The following is a 16196-nucleotide window of genomic DNA, read 5'->3' on the forward strand; positions in this document are numbered from 1 at the left end:
GCTCATTCTTCAGGTGTCAGAAGGAGCAAGGCTCTGAAAGCTGTATCTCCAAATAAAATTGTGGGACCATAACCTGGTGTCGTGTGATTTTTGACCTTGTCCACCCCAGGCCAACACACTGGCACCTCCACAATCTCTTTAATTTGTAGCATCAAAGTGATAATTTCACAGCAGGATTTTCCGTTTAAACACCACAAATTAACATCCATTCTTAAAGACTAATTTCAGTTTTAGCTGATTTCAGTCTAATTTTCATTTTTTGTCGTCTTTTTATAACATAGATATGTCAGTTTAAATATTTTGCATCAAGGAACACTGATTGGATGTAATCGATTTCATATTGAACGTGTGCTAAATTCGGCACAAATATTGATATTTTGAATAGCTTGCAAAATCTGTTTTGAAAGATTCCAGGGATATTCACTATTCATTACATAGGTCTGGCCGTTTATTGTAGCAGACTTCTGTTCTTACCCAATTTCCAAATGATCGCACCTTTCTTTTGTTTACACTGAAATCTGACTGCTTCATGTCCATTGGAGCATGGACAAAAGAGGTTCCAGGAATTTGTTGGTTATAAGATATGCATTTTTCCTTTTAAAAATATATATTCTGTGTAATGAAGATGTGCAGGTACTGAGATACGAGTTAGAAACAACAAACTGTAATAAATGCTGAAATTGTTTCCTCAAATTGGAATAAATTTTTTGCAATATCTACCCAGTCCTGAATGTTTGTAATGACCCTTGACTCTGTAGCCTTCCCACTAAGGTTAGTCTGTTGCTTGTATTTTACCAGTAGCCTACTCTGTAAATGAAAAGGAGCAGACTTTAGGGGTGTAAATTTTTTCAGCTTGAGAAGAAGGAAAACAGCTTCTATTGATTTTAGTTAAGTCCTGTCACACGTGGAATTGGCTCATGTTGTGTTTTAATTGTGATTTAAATAGCTCCAGTAAACAAGGAAACCAACAAATGAATACAAATACAAATTTGCAGCACTAAAATATCTCAAGTGCAGTCAAAAGCAGTTTCGAAACGGCAAAGGTTAACTTGAAACCATATCATTATTTACATAAAAGGTAACTGAAGAAGCGTAATTCAAAAATCTGTAGAGTTGCAAAAGCTTTCAAATTGTAATTGCTACTGAAACACAAAACCTAAAAAGCTGACTAATTTCTTTCTGCTTGCAATGTTACAGTAGAATCAAGAAAAGATGCAGAAGACATTGCTCACACGAAAACCCATTAAAAGTACAGCCAGGATTACGGAAGAAAATAAATTCACTACGAACCAAGCAATTAGCTATTTTGTGTAACGTAGTACTCACTTGCAGGAGACGGCGTACTGCAACCACTTGCAGGTGGATGATTGTGAAGTCCTTTTATTGCAGGAGATGAGAATCCACCAAGTAAATGAGGGAAGATAAAAGGGAATGGAGCCACTGGATAACGACTCATATGGCTGTTAGCGATAGGTGCCCGACATGAATGGCTGCCGGTTGTCATAATAATTGTTTGTTGAAACCTGGATGTATACAGTCTGAATACTCAAGAATTGTACTCAACACTGTCAAATGAAATTTCCAAGATCTATGTTTGCGTTCCAAAGGGAGATATGGAACAAATTAAAAACAGGTTTTATCGCTCTGCTTCAGGTTAACTGGAGGCCATTATACCACAAAACGTACCTTTGGTAGACTTTACAGTCTGCTCGGGAAATGATGGTTTTTCCCTTTAAACTGCAAAAACAAAACAAAGAAATACAGATGTTAAGACAAAAGACTAGGAACTACTATTACACAATATAAGGTGACCCTACTGAATGTGCCTTTTTAAGTGGAAATTGAGATTTAAGCCATGAGGATCACACTCATTGCAGTCATGAACAGAGACTAAATGGAGCTTATAAACACACATTAGGACATCAGAGCATAAGAAATAGGAACAGGAGCAGGCCATCTTGCCCCTCCATCCTGTTCTGCAATTCAATAAGACTGTGGCTGTTCTTTTTTGGATTCAGCTCCACTTACCTGCCCAATCACCTTAATTCCTTTACTGCTCAAAAATCTATCTATCTTTGCCTTAAAACTATTCAATGAGGTAGGCTCAACAGTTTACTGGGTAGGGAATTCCACAGATTCACAACCCTATGGATGAAGAAGTCCCTCCTCAATTCAGTCCTAAATCTGCTCCCCTTATTTTGAGGCCATTTACCCTTGTTCTAGTTTCATCTGCCAGTGAAAACAACCTTCCTGTTTCTATCTTATTGATTCCCTTCATAACTTTATTTGTTTCAATAAGACCCTCCTCTACCCTTGCTGGAAATTCCAATGAGTATAGCTCCAGTCTACTCAATCTCTTTATATAACCCTCTCAACTCTGGAATCAACCAAATGAATCTCCTCTGTACCACCCCTTCAGTGCTGGAGCATCCTTTCTCAAGTAGGGAGACCGAAACTGCGCGCAGTGCTCCAGGTGTGGCCTCACCAACACCCTGTACAGCTGTGGCATAACATTTCTGTCTTTAAGCTCCATCCCTTTAGCAAAAGCGAACAATATTCCATTTGCCTTTTTAATTACCTGCTGCAGCTGCAAATCAACTTTGTTGAGATTCTTGGCCAAAGGTCCCTCTGCACAGCAGCATGAAGTAAGAATAGGAGAAAGCCACTGAACCTGGAAGCCTGCTCCACCATTTGATGAAGCTATGGCTGACCTGATTGTAACCTCAACTCCACTTTCCTATCTAACACCTCTATCCCTTTAACTGCCGTGTCAATCAATAATTTATTGAACTCAACTTAATAGATTAAATGGTTCTGTTGCCTTTCTGAGGGGGCCATTTCCAACCAACAACACCTTTCCAAGACAGAAAAAAAATTCACCTTTGTGGCACATCACCCTCTCAAAACCCAAAATGAACCATTTATGCCTATTCTGTTTTCTACAAATTGCATTGTATTGCAGACTTTTGTTTCTTTTTATTTATCCATGGTAGTTTTTGTGGGTGTTGCTGCCATCCCCAGGTGCCCTTGAGAAGATGATAGTGAAGTACCTTTTTAAACTGCTGCAGTTCATTTGATTTAGGTATATTCATAATGTTGTTCAGGTGGGTGTTCCAAGATTTTCACCCTTTAACAGTAAAGGAAAGCAATTTATTTCCAAGTCATGATGGGACTGGCTTGGACAGGAACTTGCTGGTGTTGGTGTTCCTATCTATCTGCTTCCCTTGATCTTCTAGATGGAAGTGGCCTTGGGTCTGGAAGGTGCTCTCAAAGGATCTTGGCTGAATTTCTGAAGTGCACCTTATCGATCACATACAATGCTACTGCTGTGTGTTGGTGGTGGATGCTTGTGGATATGATGTCACTCAAGCAGACTGCTTTGCCCTGGATGGTGCCAGGCTTCTTGAGTGTTGTTGGGGCTGCACTCATGCAGGCAAGTGGGGAGCATGCCATCACACTTCCTGACTTGTACCTTGTAGATAGTGGACAGGCTTTGGGGAGTCAGGGAGTGAGTCACCCATCGCAGGTTTCCCAGCCTCTGACCTGTTTTTGCAGTCACAGTACCAATATGGCCAGTTCAGTTCAATTTCTGGTCAATGGTAACCCCCAGGATGTTGACAGTGGGAGATTCAGTGATGGAAATGCCATTGAATACCAAGGAATGATGATCATATTCCCTCTTATTAGACCCGTCACTCTAATGGTGCAGATATTAATTGCCATATATTATCCCAAGCCTGGATATTGTGCAGATCTTGTTGAATTTAAACACAGGCTGCTTCAGTATCTGAGGAGTTACGAATGATGCTGATCAGTGAACATCCCCACTTCTGACTTTACGATGGAGGGAAGGTCAGCAGAAGACAATTGGGCCTGCAGAGATGTCATGGAGCTGAGATGACTGACTTCCAACAACCACAACTATCTTCCTACATGTCAGGTATGACTAAAGCAAACGGAAAGCTTTCCTTTGATTCCAGTTTTGCTCTGACTCCTCGATGCCACACTCGGTTGAATGCACCATTGATGTCAAGGGCTGTCACTCTCATCTCACCTCTGGAATTCAGCTCTTTTGTCCATGTTTGAGCCAAGGCTGTAATGATGTCCGGAGCTGAGAGGCCCTGGCAGAACCCAAACTGGGCATCACTGAGCAGGTGCTGCCTGATAGCACTGTTAGCAACACCTTCCATCATGTTATTGATGATTGAGACTGACAGGATTGGATTTGTCCTGCTTTGTGTGTACAAGGTATACCTGTGCAACTCTTCACATTGTGGGCAAATGCCAGTGTTATAGAACATAATTTTCTCAGAATCCCTGCTGTGTGGAAACAAGTCTACACCAAACTCTCCTAAGAACATCTTACTCAGGCTCACCCCTCTGCACTATCCCTACATTTCCTATGGCTAATCCACCAAACCTGCGCATCCCTGGACACTATGGACAATTTAGCATAGCCAATCCAACTAACCTACACATCTTGGGACTGTGCAGGGAAACCGGAGGACCCGGAGAAAACCCCCACAGACACTAGGAGAAAGTGCAAACTCCACACAGACAGTTGTCCAAGATTGGAATTGAACCCTGGTCCCTGGCGCTATGAGGTAGCTGTGCTAACCACTGAGCCACTGTGCCACCCTCTGTACTGGATTAGGGGAACAGTAAGTTCTGGAGCACAAGTGCTCAGTACTATTGCCAGAATGTTGTCAGGGCCCATAGCCTTTGCCTTATATATTAGCTATTTCCTAGCACCATGTGACATGAATAACATTACATAAAGATTGGTATCAGTGGTACTGGGGACTATTGGAGGAGGCTGAGGTGGATTATTCACTTGGCAACATGTGGCTGATGTTTGCTGCATATGCTTCAGCTTTATCTTTTACATTGATGCGTTGGGTTCTTCCATTATTAAAGATGTGGACCCTCCTCCTCCAGTGAGGTGTTTAATTGCCCACTATCATTCATGGCTGGATGTGATAGGATGCAGAGCTAGGATCTGATTTGATCTGGTGGCCATGGGATTGCTTACCTTTGTCTATCACTTGCTGCTTATGCCGTTGTCCTGTTTGGCACCACCAGGTGGACACCTCATTTTTTGAAAAGCCAGGTGCTGCTCCTGGCATGCCCTCTTGCACTCTCCATTGAACCAAAGTTGATCCCCTGGCTTGATGGTAATGGCTGAGTGGGTAATATACTGGGCCATGAGGTTACAGATTGTGCTGGAATACGATTGTCCAAAACACCTTCTGGATACTCAGTCTTGAGTTGCTAATCTGTTTGAATCTTTCCCATTTAGCATGATTGATAGTGCCTCACAACACAATGGAGGATATTCTCATTTTGAAGGTGGGATTTCATCTCCACAAGGACTGTGCGATGGTCACTCTTACTGATACTGTCATGGACAGATACAACTGCAGCTGGCAGATTGTTAGGGATGAGGTCAAGTTTGTTTTACCCGCTTTTGATTCCCTCCGACCTGCTCGAGACCCAGTTTAGCAGTTATGCCTTTGGCCCCTACCAGCTTGATCAGTAGTGCTGCTGTTGGCCCACTTTTGGTGGTGGACATTGAAATCTCCAACATTCACGGTGAGGTCCAGACTTGGTTTGACTGCCCATATAACAAAAATGACTCATATAACTCAGCAAAGTGTCACCCATGTGGAAGTTGGCAGATGATGCATCTACCATGTGAGCATTAAGGTTGGAATGCTCTACTTTCAGGTATACTGCCTTTTCGAGCGAGTCTGATTTCATGATGGAATCTGCGGCTGTTCACGTTATGAATTCTGCAGCCATGCTCTGTGGATCCCTTCTTGTGTAATCGCACGGTTGCGGAACACTCATCGTCGCTGAGAACTTTTGCCATTCACACGATTGGCAAACTGTTTAAAGCACAACGACTTTAGATGCTGCAGCCCAGGATCTGGCTCTGATGCTAAGGTGTTAGACCGGTGTAGCACAGAAAGCGAAGCTGGCTTACCGATTCGTGGGCTGTGATCTGCAGTTGTTGCCAAGGCTCAGGGGTACAATTCTCAGAATTGTAACATCATGTCCCCTCAATAGCTCTCCCCGACATCATCCTCCCAATCTGTTCCATCCTCTGCGCTTCCTACTTACGTACAGGGCATGCTTCACTCACCACGTCTCTTTCTTCTGCATCCCCACAAACTGCTCTTGCACCCATTTCCATCAAACTCAATCCATCCCTTTGCCTCATTGCAGGAAAACGTGACCCACACATAGGGTGTGGTGGAAATCAGACTTCTCCCTCCTACAATTAAAGCCAGAGAAATGTACAGCTGTTTATGTGGAGACAGGGAGAGTGAACAGTCACCAACATGTAAGCACACTTGTACTGCACCATACTGCCATTACAACCAATGCTAAATCACCCTTAATCTGCACTTGTGTTTATCTCTTCTATAAACTAATTCCCTGTCTTCTCTTATGCAGGCACAAACTCAGAGATCGCACGACACCAGATCATAGTCCAATAGGTTTATTTGAAAACACAAGCTTTTGGAGCCTCACTCCTGCTTCAGGTGTTAGTGAGAGGTATTATTAGACATAGAATTTATAAGTAAAAGATCAAAGATTCACACCATTGGGGACGGTGTACTAAACGAACCTAAGACACTGTTAAATTTTTTAATCAGTTAGAAGATTTTAGTTGATTAATATGTATATGTAAATCCCTGAATTCCTTTCAAGTCATGGTCCTGAGAGAACTAAAGGTTTTATCAGTGTAAAGAAGAGGTGACATTTTTGGTCAGACAATGCATGTTAAGTTTGAGACCTTGATTAAAATCTGTTTGTGTTTGAGTCAGACTGGTTTTATTTCTAAAGTAGAAATTTATAAAACGCCATATTGACTGATTGTTTATAAATTGTGTACTTTTTGAACAAAGTATAATGTATCTGCAAATACAGAATCACTCTATAGATTCAACACAAAGTTGCTAAAAAGCTCACCCATAGATTCACATGTATGTGTGTGTGTGTGTGCATGTGCATGTTCATATGTGTGTGTTGTGAGTGTGTGTGCGCGCACGTGCATGTGTGTGTGTTTGTGTGTGAGGAGTGTGTGTGTGTTTGTGTGTGCATGTGTGAGAGACAGTGTCGGTGTGTGCTTGACAGACAGTGTGTGTATGAGACAGGGTCTATGTGTGTGGGATGGGATGGGTGGAAGACAGGCTGTGTGTGTTTGAGAGGACCTGGGTGAGTGTGTGAGTGTGCAACTGTGTGTGTGTGTGAGACAGTGTATTTGTGTAAGTGAGTGTGTATATGTATAAATGTGTGTGAGTGTGTGTGTGTGTGTGTGTGTGTGGTGGGATTACCTATAGAGCGACATGAACCTGAAATCCCGCTTGAGGACGTCCTTATGGGTACCAAACTTGGCTATCAGCCTCTGCTTGGCAACTCTGCATTGTTGTGTATCCCAAAGACTACCTTGTGGGACCTTTACCCAAAGATCCAATGTTGAATATCCTTAACCGCTGAAGTGTTCCCCCACTGGGAGGAAACATCCCTGTTTGATGATTATTGCATGGTGTCCATTCATCCGTTGTTGTAACGTCTGCATGGTTTTGCCAAAAAACCACGCCTCAGGTCATCCCTGGCTGCAGCTTATGAGATAGACAATGTTGGCCAAGTCACATGAGTATCTGCCATGTACGTGGTGGATGGTGTACTCACGTGTGATGATCGTGTCCCTGTCGAAGATCTGACAATTTCTGATGGTATGAGCATACCTGTCAAGCCCCAGGCAACGGCCTTCTGAAGGGGTCCAATTCGATTATTCTTTGCCTGTTCTCCCATGGATCTCTCTGTTGCCTGATCCAATTCATTGGTTGTGTCTTTGGGCTTGCTGCTGACATCTTGGAAGTATTCCCAGAATCTCATTTGTCTGATGAATTCCTTTGTATCTGCTGCATGGACAATGTGGTCTATTTTGGTCGAGGGCATCTTGAAACCCATTGCACAGCTTCTATCACAGCACTATAGATTTCTTACAGAAACTCAGCACCCATGGAAGAGTTGAACCAAGAATATTCCTCATCACAATAGATGTTTTGGCACTCTACACCAGTAATCCCTATGGATTACTCAGCCACAATGCTTAATACCATCAACTACCAATTTTCAGACCCCATCCTACAACTCATTCACTTCGTCTTTGACCACAATATCTTCACCTTTGATAACCAGTTCTTCATTCAGACACATAGAACAGCAATGGAAAACCAGGTTTGCTCCCCAATCTGCCACATTTTCTTACATAGGTTCAAACAAGACTTCTTTGCTGCACAGACCTACGACCAATACTGTACACCAGTTGCATTGATGACATTTTCTTGAAAGTTTTGGCAAAGATCTGCATCTCGGGTTGTGGGTGAGGTTGTTGTCTTGCTCACCGAGCTGGCTTGTTCTCGTTCAGGTATTTCGTCACCGTGTTAGGTGCCATCATCTGTGGAGCATCCAATGAAGCGATGTTGTTCCACTCCATTTGGAATTCATACTGTCCGGTCCGTTATGGTGAGTTGTGTCATTTCTGGTCTTGAACTGTATGGGTTTGTTTATGGGGTCCAATTTGACATGTTTGTTGATTGCATTAAGGGTGGAGAACCATGCCTCTAGGAATTCCCATGCTTGTCTATGTTTGCCTCAGGCTGCTATGGTTACCTTGTCCCAGTTAAACTGATGGCCTTCATTGTCTGAGTGTACCAATGTTAGGAAAAGTTTGTTGTGTCATTTTGCTGCCAGTTGATGTTCATGTATTCTGATGGCTAGTTTCTTTCGTGTCTGTCCAATGTTATGTTTGTGGCAGTTGTTGCATGGTATTTTGTAAACGCATTGGTTCTGCATGTTGTGGGAATGGGGTCTTTAATCCTTGTGGGTGTTTATCATAGAGTGGCTGTGGCCTTGTGGGCCACCATGATTCCTAGTGGTCTTAGGAGTCTTGTTATCTTCTTCCTTTGGACTCATGTACAGGAATCACTGAAACAACTACTTAGTGACATCAATAAGTTTCATCCCACAGTCAGACTTACCATGGACTTCGCTTTAGAATCAGTGTCATCCTTGGACACACACATCTCCATCAGAGATGTGCGCCTCAATGTCTCACTCTACTGAAAGCCCATGGATAAGCTCAGGATGCTGCACTTCTTGAGCTTCCACCCTAAACATACTAAAACAGCCATCCCCTACAGACGAGCCCTACACAGACACAGAATTTGTTTGAATGAGGAGGAACATGACAGACACCCGAAGGTGTTGAAGGACACCGTCATTAGGAACAGGATATGATGCTCAACTCAAATCATCGATCACCAGTTTTGGTGTGACACAGTGAAAAACCGTAATGAATTCCTCAGCAGGCAGACACAGGATAGGTCTGACAGAGTACCCTTCATTGTCCAGTACTTCCCCGGAGCAGAGAACATAGAACATTACAGCGCAGCACAGGCCCTTCGGCCCTTGATGTTGCGCTGACCTGTGAAACCAAACTAAAGCCCATCTAATCTACACTATTCCATTATCATCCATATGTTTATCCAATGACCATTTAAATGCCCTTAAACTTGGCGAGTCTACTACTGTGGCAGGCAGTGCATTCCACACCCTTACTACTCTCTGAGTAAAGAAACTACCTCTGAAATCTGTCCTATATCTATTACCCCTCAATTTAAAGCTATGTCCCCTCATGCTAGCCATCTCCATCCAAGGAAAAAGGCTCTCACTGTCCATCCTTTCTAATCCTCTGATCATCTTGTATGTCTCTATTAAGTCACCTCTTAACCTTCTTCTCTCTAACGAAAACAGCCTCAAGTCCCTCAGCCTTCCCTCCATACCAGGCAACTTTCCAGTAAATCTCCTCTGCACCCTTACCAATGCTTCCACATTCTTCCTATAATGCGGCAACCAGAACTGTACACAATACTCCAAGTGTGGGCGCACCAAAGTTTTGTACAGCTGCAACATGACCTCATGGCTCCAAAACTTAATCCCTCTACCAATAAAACCTAACACACTGTATGCCTTCTTAACAACCCTATCAACCTGGGTGGCAACTTTCAGGGATCTATGCACATGGGCATCGAGATCACTGCTCATCCACACTACCAAAAATCTTACCATTAGCCCAGTACTCTGTATTCCTGTTACTCCTTCAATTTTTGATCCAAACCGCTAAATCACCCTCAATCCCATACCTCCATACTGTCTGCAATAGCCTACCCTAAGGGAAAGCTTATCAAACGCTTTACTGAAATCCATATACACCACATCAACCGCTTTACCCTCATCTACCTGTTTGGTCACATTCTCAAAGAACTCAATAAAGTTTGTGAGGCACAACATATCCGTCACAAAACCGTGTTGACGATCCCTAATCAAATTATTCCTTTCTAGATGATTATAAATCCTATCTCTTATAATCCTTTCCAACACTTTACCCACAACTGAAGTAAGGCTCACTGTTCTATAATTACCAGGGTTGTCTCTACTCCCCTTCTTGAACAAGGGGGCAACATTTGCTATCCTCCAGTCTTCTGGCACTATTCCTATAGACAATGATGACATAAAGATCAAAGTCAAAGGCTCTGCAATCTGCTCCCTAGCTTCCCAGAGGATAAATCCCATCAGGCCTGGGGGAATTATCTATTTTCACACTTCCCAGAATTTCTAATACCTCCACTTTATGAACCTCAATCCCATCTAGTCTAATAGCCCATATTTCAGTATTCTCCTCAACAACACTGCCTTTTTTCCTGTGTGAATACTGATAAAAGTATCCATTTAGCACAACTCCTATCTCTCCAGACTCCACGCACAACTTCCCACTACTGTCCTTGACTGGCCCTAATCTTACTCTAGACATTCTTTTATTCCTCACATACCAATAGAAAGCTTTAGGGCTTTCCTTGCTCCGACCTTCCAAAGACTTCTCATGTCCCATTCTGGCTCTTCTCAGCTCTCTCTTTAAGTCCTTCCTGGCTAACTTGTAACTCTCAAGCACCCTAACTGAGCCTTCATGCCTCATCTTTACATAAGCCTCCCTCTTCCTCCTGACAAGAGATTCAACTTCTTTCGTAAACCACGGTTCCTTCGCTCGACCACTTCCTCCCTGCCTGACAGGTACATGCTTATCAAGGACACACAGTAGCTGTTCCTGAACTAGCTCCACATTTCAATTGTGCCCAGCCCCTGCAGTTTCCTTCCCCATCCTGTGCATCCTAAATCTTGCCTAATTTTCACCTCATAATTGCCTTTGCCCAGCTATAACTCTTGCCCTGCGGTATATACCTATCCCTTTCCATTGCTCAAGAAAATGTAACCAAATTGTTGTCACTATCACCGAAGTGCTCACCTACCTCCAAATCTAACACCTGGCCTGGTTCATTACCCAGTACCAAATCCAATGTGGCCTCGCCTCGTGTTGGCCTATCTACATACTGTGTCAGGAAGCCCTCCTGCACACATTGGACAAAAACTGACCCATCTATAGTACTCAAACTATAGTGTTCCCAGTCAATATTTGGAAAGTTGAAGTCCCCCATGACAACTACCCTGTCTCTCTCACTCCTATCCAGAATCATCTTTGCAATCCTTTCCTCTACATCTCTGGAACTTGTTGGAGGCCTATAGAAAACTCCCTACAGGGTGACCTCTCTTTCCTGTTTCTAACCTCAGCCCATACTACCTCAGTTGACGAGTCCTCATCAAACATCCTTTCTGCCACTGTAATACTGTCCTTGACCAACAATGCCACACCTCCACCCCTTTTACCATCTTCTCTGTTCTTACTGAAACATCTAAACCCCAGAACCTGCAACAACCATTCCTGTCCCTGCTCTATCCATGTCTCTGAAATGGCCGCAACATCGAAGTCTTAGGTACCAACCCATGCTGCAAGTTCACCCACCTTATTGCGGACACTCCTGGCATTGAAGTAGACACACTTCAAACCACGTTCCTGCCTGCCGGTACACTCCTGCATCCTTGAAACCTTATTCATGACCACACTACTCTCAACTTCCTGTACACTGGACCTACCATTCAGGTTCCCATCCCCCTGTTGAATTAGTCTAAACCCTCCCGAACAGCAATAGCAAATCTCCCCTCCAAGACATTGGTACCCCTCTGGTTCAGGTGTAGACCATCCCGTTTGTAGAGGTCCCACCCACCTCAGAATGAGCCCCAATTATCCAGGTATCTGAATCCCTCCCTCCTGCACCATCCCTGTAGCCACGTGTTCAACTGCTCTTTCTCCCTCTTCCTCGCCTCGCTAGCACTTGGTACGGGTAACAGAGATAACAACTCTGTTTGTCCTAGCTCTAAGCTTCCACCCTAGCTCCTTGAATTTCTGCGTTACATCCCCATCTGTTTTCCTATGTCATTGGTGCCTATGTGGACCATGACTTGGGCCTGCTCCTCATCCCCTTTAAGGATCCCGAAAGCATGATCTGAGACATCATGGACACTGGCACCTGGGAGGCAACACACCAACCACGAGTCTCTCTCATTCCTGCAGAATCTCCTATCTGTCCCCCTAACTATGGAGTCCCAAATGACTAAAGCTCTCCTCCTCTCCCCCCTTCCCTTCTGAGCAACAGGGACAGATTCTGTGCCAGAGACCTGTACCCCATGGCTTACCACTAGTAAGTTGTCCCCTCCAACAGTATCCAAAACAGTATACTTGTTACTGAGGGGAGCGGCCACAGGAGATCCCTGCTCTGTCTGCCTGTTCCCTTTCCGTCCCTTGACTGTAACCCATCTACCATTTTCCTGTACCTGAGGCGTGACTACCACCCTGTAACTCCTCTCAATTACCTCCTCGGCCTCCCGAATGAACTGAAGTTCATTCAGCTCCAGCTCCAGTTCCCTCAGGCAGTTTCCGAGGAGTTGGAGTTGGGTGCTCTTCCTGCAGACGAAGTCAGTGGGGTGACCCTTATCTCCCACATTCTACAGGAGGAGCATGCAACTGCCCTAACATCCGTTCCTACTGTTCTGAATTCCCAAACAGACTACAGAAAAAAAAAACTGGTAACCTTACCAAATTGGAGCTCAGAACCTTTGTGTTTTGTTTAGAGGAGGAGGGTGGGTGGGAGACATTCGCAAAGTAGTGTTTTGGGTAAAGCAACTGCCCAGATATATGACCTCACTTACTCAGACGTCCCGTGTCTGCTCCTGTTCAGCGTGTGTTCCGCCTAGTCACCAGGTAGGTTTTTAAAGGGTTACCTTACCTTCCCAGCAGCCCCCGGTCCTCGCTCTCACTGCTCCCACTGCAAAAATGCCATGTTCTTCACAGCCTTCAACACATTATCAATGACAATGAGTGCCTCGCTACTTCTCCATGCCTCCACTTCTCATCTTCAAACAGGTACCAAACCTTAAACAGACCGTTATTTGCAGATAACTACCCAGCCTTCAGGACAACATCAACCGCAGCACTGTTAAACCTGGTCATAGCAACATCTGCAAGATATGTCAGATTATTGACGTGGACACTACCATCATACGTGGGAACACCACCCACCATGTACGTGGCAGGTACTATTGTGACTCGGGCAATATTGTCTATCTCATACGCTGCAGCCAAGGATGCCCTGATGCATGGTTTCTTGGCAAAACCCTGCAGACGCTATGACAACAGATGGATGGACACTGTGCAATAATGACCGAACAGGGATGTTCCCTCCCAGTGGGGGAACACTTCAGCGGTTAAGGACATTCGGCTTTGGATCTTTGGGTAAATGTCCAAGGCAGACTTTGAAATGCCCAACAACGTAGAGTCGCCGAGCAGTGGCTGATAGCCAAGTTCGGTATCCATAAGGATGGCCCGAACTGGGTGACCCCAATGCAATCACACACATGGACACTCTTTCTCTCCTCCCTCCCCCCATACACACACATATACACACACACACACACCACAGACTCTCTTTCTCCTTCACACACACATACTGTCTCTCCACCCCACACACACACACACACACACACACACACACACACACACACACTCTCTCTCTCACACACACGTGAATCTGTGGGGTGAATTTGTGTTTGCAGATACATTCCATTTTGTTCAAAAAGCGCACAATTTATAGACAGTCAGTCAATGTGGCATTTTATCAATTTCTACTTTAGAAATAAAAGAACAGTCTGACTCCAAACTAAAGCATAAACAGATTCTAAACAAGGCCTCCCACCTAATATGCATTTTCTGACGTAAAATGTCACCTCTTTTTTGCGCCAATAAAACCTTTAGTTCTCTCAGAACAGTGACGTGAAAGGAATTTGTGGATTTACATATATATATATTAATCAATTAAAATCTTCTAACTGATTAAAGATGTAACAGCATCCTAGGTTTGTTTACTCTATCCTCATCAGTGTGTGACTCTTTGATCTTTTACTTGTAAATTCTGTGTCTGATACTACTCTCTCACTAACACCTGAAGCAGGAGAGAGGCTCCAAAAGCTTGTGTTTTCAAATAAACCTGTGGGGCTACAACCCTGGTGTTGTGTGATTTCTGACTTTATCTTCTCCAGCCCATACTGGCACCTGCACAGTGAACTTCTCTGAAAAGGCCAGTTCCAGAGACCCTCAGCTCCACCTTCACCTATGAGGAGGAGCCCATTGAATGCTCCAAGGCTATCCTCTTCACCAGTTCAAAGCCTCCCACCGCCAGGGATTCTCTTTCATCTTTACATTTGGAAGCGCGGCCCGGCGAGCATGCTTACTGACAGTTCTCTCGCTGGTCAAAAGATGCCCCGCACAGGGCATCTAGGGTCCAGGTACCTGCTCAGCCCCAGCTTAGAGGACGATTCTGTGGAGTTGACAATTAATGACTTTGCTGAAATAGGCTCAGAAACAGCAGAGGCAATTTGGATCAAAGGATGGAGAAGTCTGCCAATCTTACCATGGCTCTGGTTAGTGTACAGTCAGTCCATCCATGAAGATATTGGTGACTGCCACTGAGTCTAGCTCATATCAGACATGCACCTTCATTACTCAATAACTAGACAAAGCAGCAAACTCAAAGTTGAGCAGATAACCATCCTTCCTGTACTTAGGCTACTGGTAACATTGGATGCCTTCAAATTATCTTCCTCAAATCCAGGAGGCAGAAAATAAATCTTGGCTTAGGCTTCGGCCAGAATCCTTTGGAGGCGTCAGAGGTTATTCCAGTCCTGGTATGTGCTCCACATTATTACTTTCCCGGGATGCCCATCACATCCCATCCCACTCAGGCGTTTAACCATCCAGGGGCAGCTCTTTTTCCCAGGTCAAGGGCACCAAGGACAAAAGTACCACCCTCCAAGACCTGTTGGCCAATTGGATGTCAGCAGCTTAATTGAACAGCAATGGCACTGGGAAGGCACTGCCAGTATGCCAGCAACCCAAGGCCCAGTATTGTTGCCCGATCTAGCCTGCAGCTGAGTGATGACAGGAGGGTAACTGTGGGGTATGAGATGAGCGGGGTAGATGGCAAGGGCAGGAAGTGATTCATAGTAAGCAACCCTTTCTTCAATCCTGGGACTCCAAGTCAGGCACAGAGCACTATTGATGAGGAGCCCTTCTCCTCCCAACAGGAACCCACCCACCTTGCCATGTTACCAAGTGGCAATCCCCTACCCATCATTGATTATCACCAGCAGCAGAGGCATGGGGATGCTCCAATAGCCACATGGCAGGAAGGATGTCTCTGAGGCTTTCTGCCACAGATTTGTTCAGTGTGGAGTCTCCTCTGCCATCCTGCTGCCTAATGAAATGCCCCTCCTGCCAACCAAACCAGCCACTGGGAAGGGCACAAGGTTCTGCCTATAAAGTTCCAAATGGGTTATTAAACATCAACTGGACAAATGAAAAGTACAGGATAACAGCAGGCACAGGTTTATTTTTCTCTCTTCAGAAATTTGTAACTTCCGGGCTAGTGTACATTGCGAACTGGACTGTTACAAGACGTTACATTTCTGTAGCGAGCTTGCTATTATTGACAGAGCCTCTTGTAGTTTTCCTTCTCTCTTCCTGATGGATTCGGATGGCTGCGCCAGCTCAAATGAAAGTAAAATATGTTGGAGTTCTGCAGGGGTGGCAAAACTGAGATGTTCAGCAGTTTCTTTGAATACCTCATTACGAGCAATGGTTTTGCTAGTCACAGGAGGTGAAGACAGTGTAGCAG

General features: G+C 44.4%; 1 protein-coding gene across 1 annotated transcript in view; it reads right to left on the reverse strand.

Annotated features, from left to right (window-relative positions):
• LOC125466417 (retinoic acid receptor beta) overlaps positions 1-16196 on the reverse strand; it is a 488627-nt gene that overhangs the window by 416942 nt on the left and 55489 nt on the right. Inside the window, exon 2 of the mRNA XM_048560882.2 lies at positions 1327-1737. Coding sequence (XP_048416839.1) covers positions 1327-1504 — 178 coding nt within the window. The 5' untranslated portion in view covers positions 1505-1737. The remainder of the gene's footprint in view (positions 1-1326; positions 1738-16196) is intronic.

This window comes from Stegostoma tigrinum, chromosome 2, assembly GCF_030684315.1.
Source record: "Stegostoma tigrinum isolate sSteTig4 chromosome 2, sSteTig4.hap1, whole genome shotgun sequence".
NCBI lineage: Eukaryota > Metazoa > Chordata > Chondrichthyes > Orectolobiformes > Stegostomatidae > Stegostoma > Stegostoma tigrinum.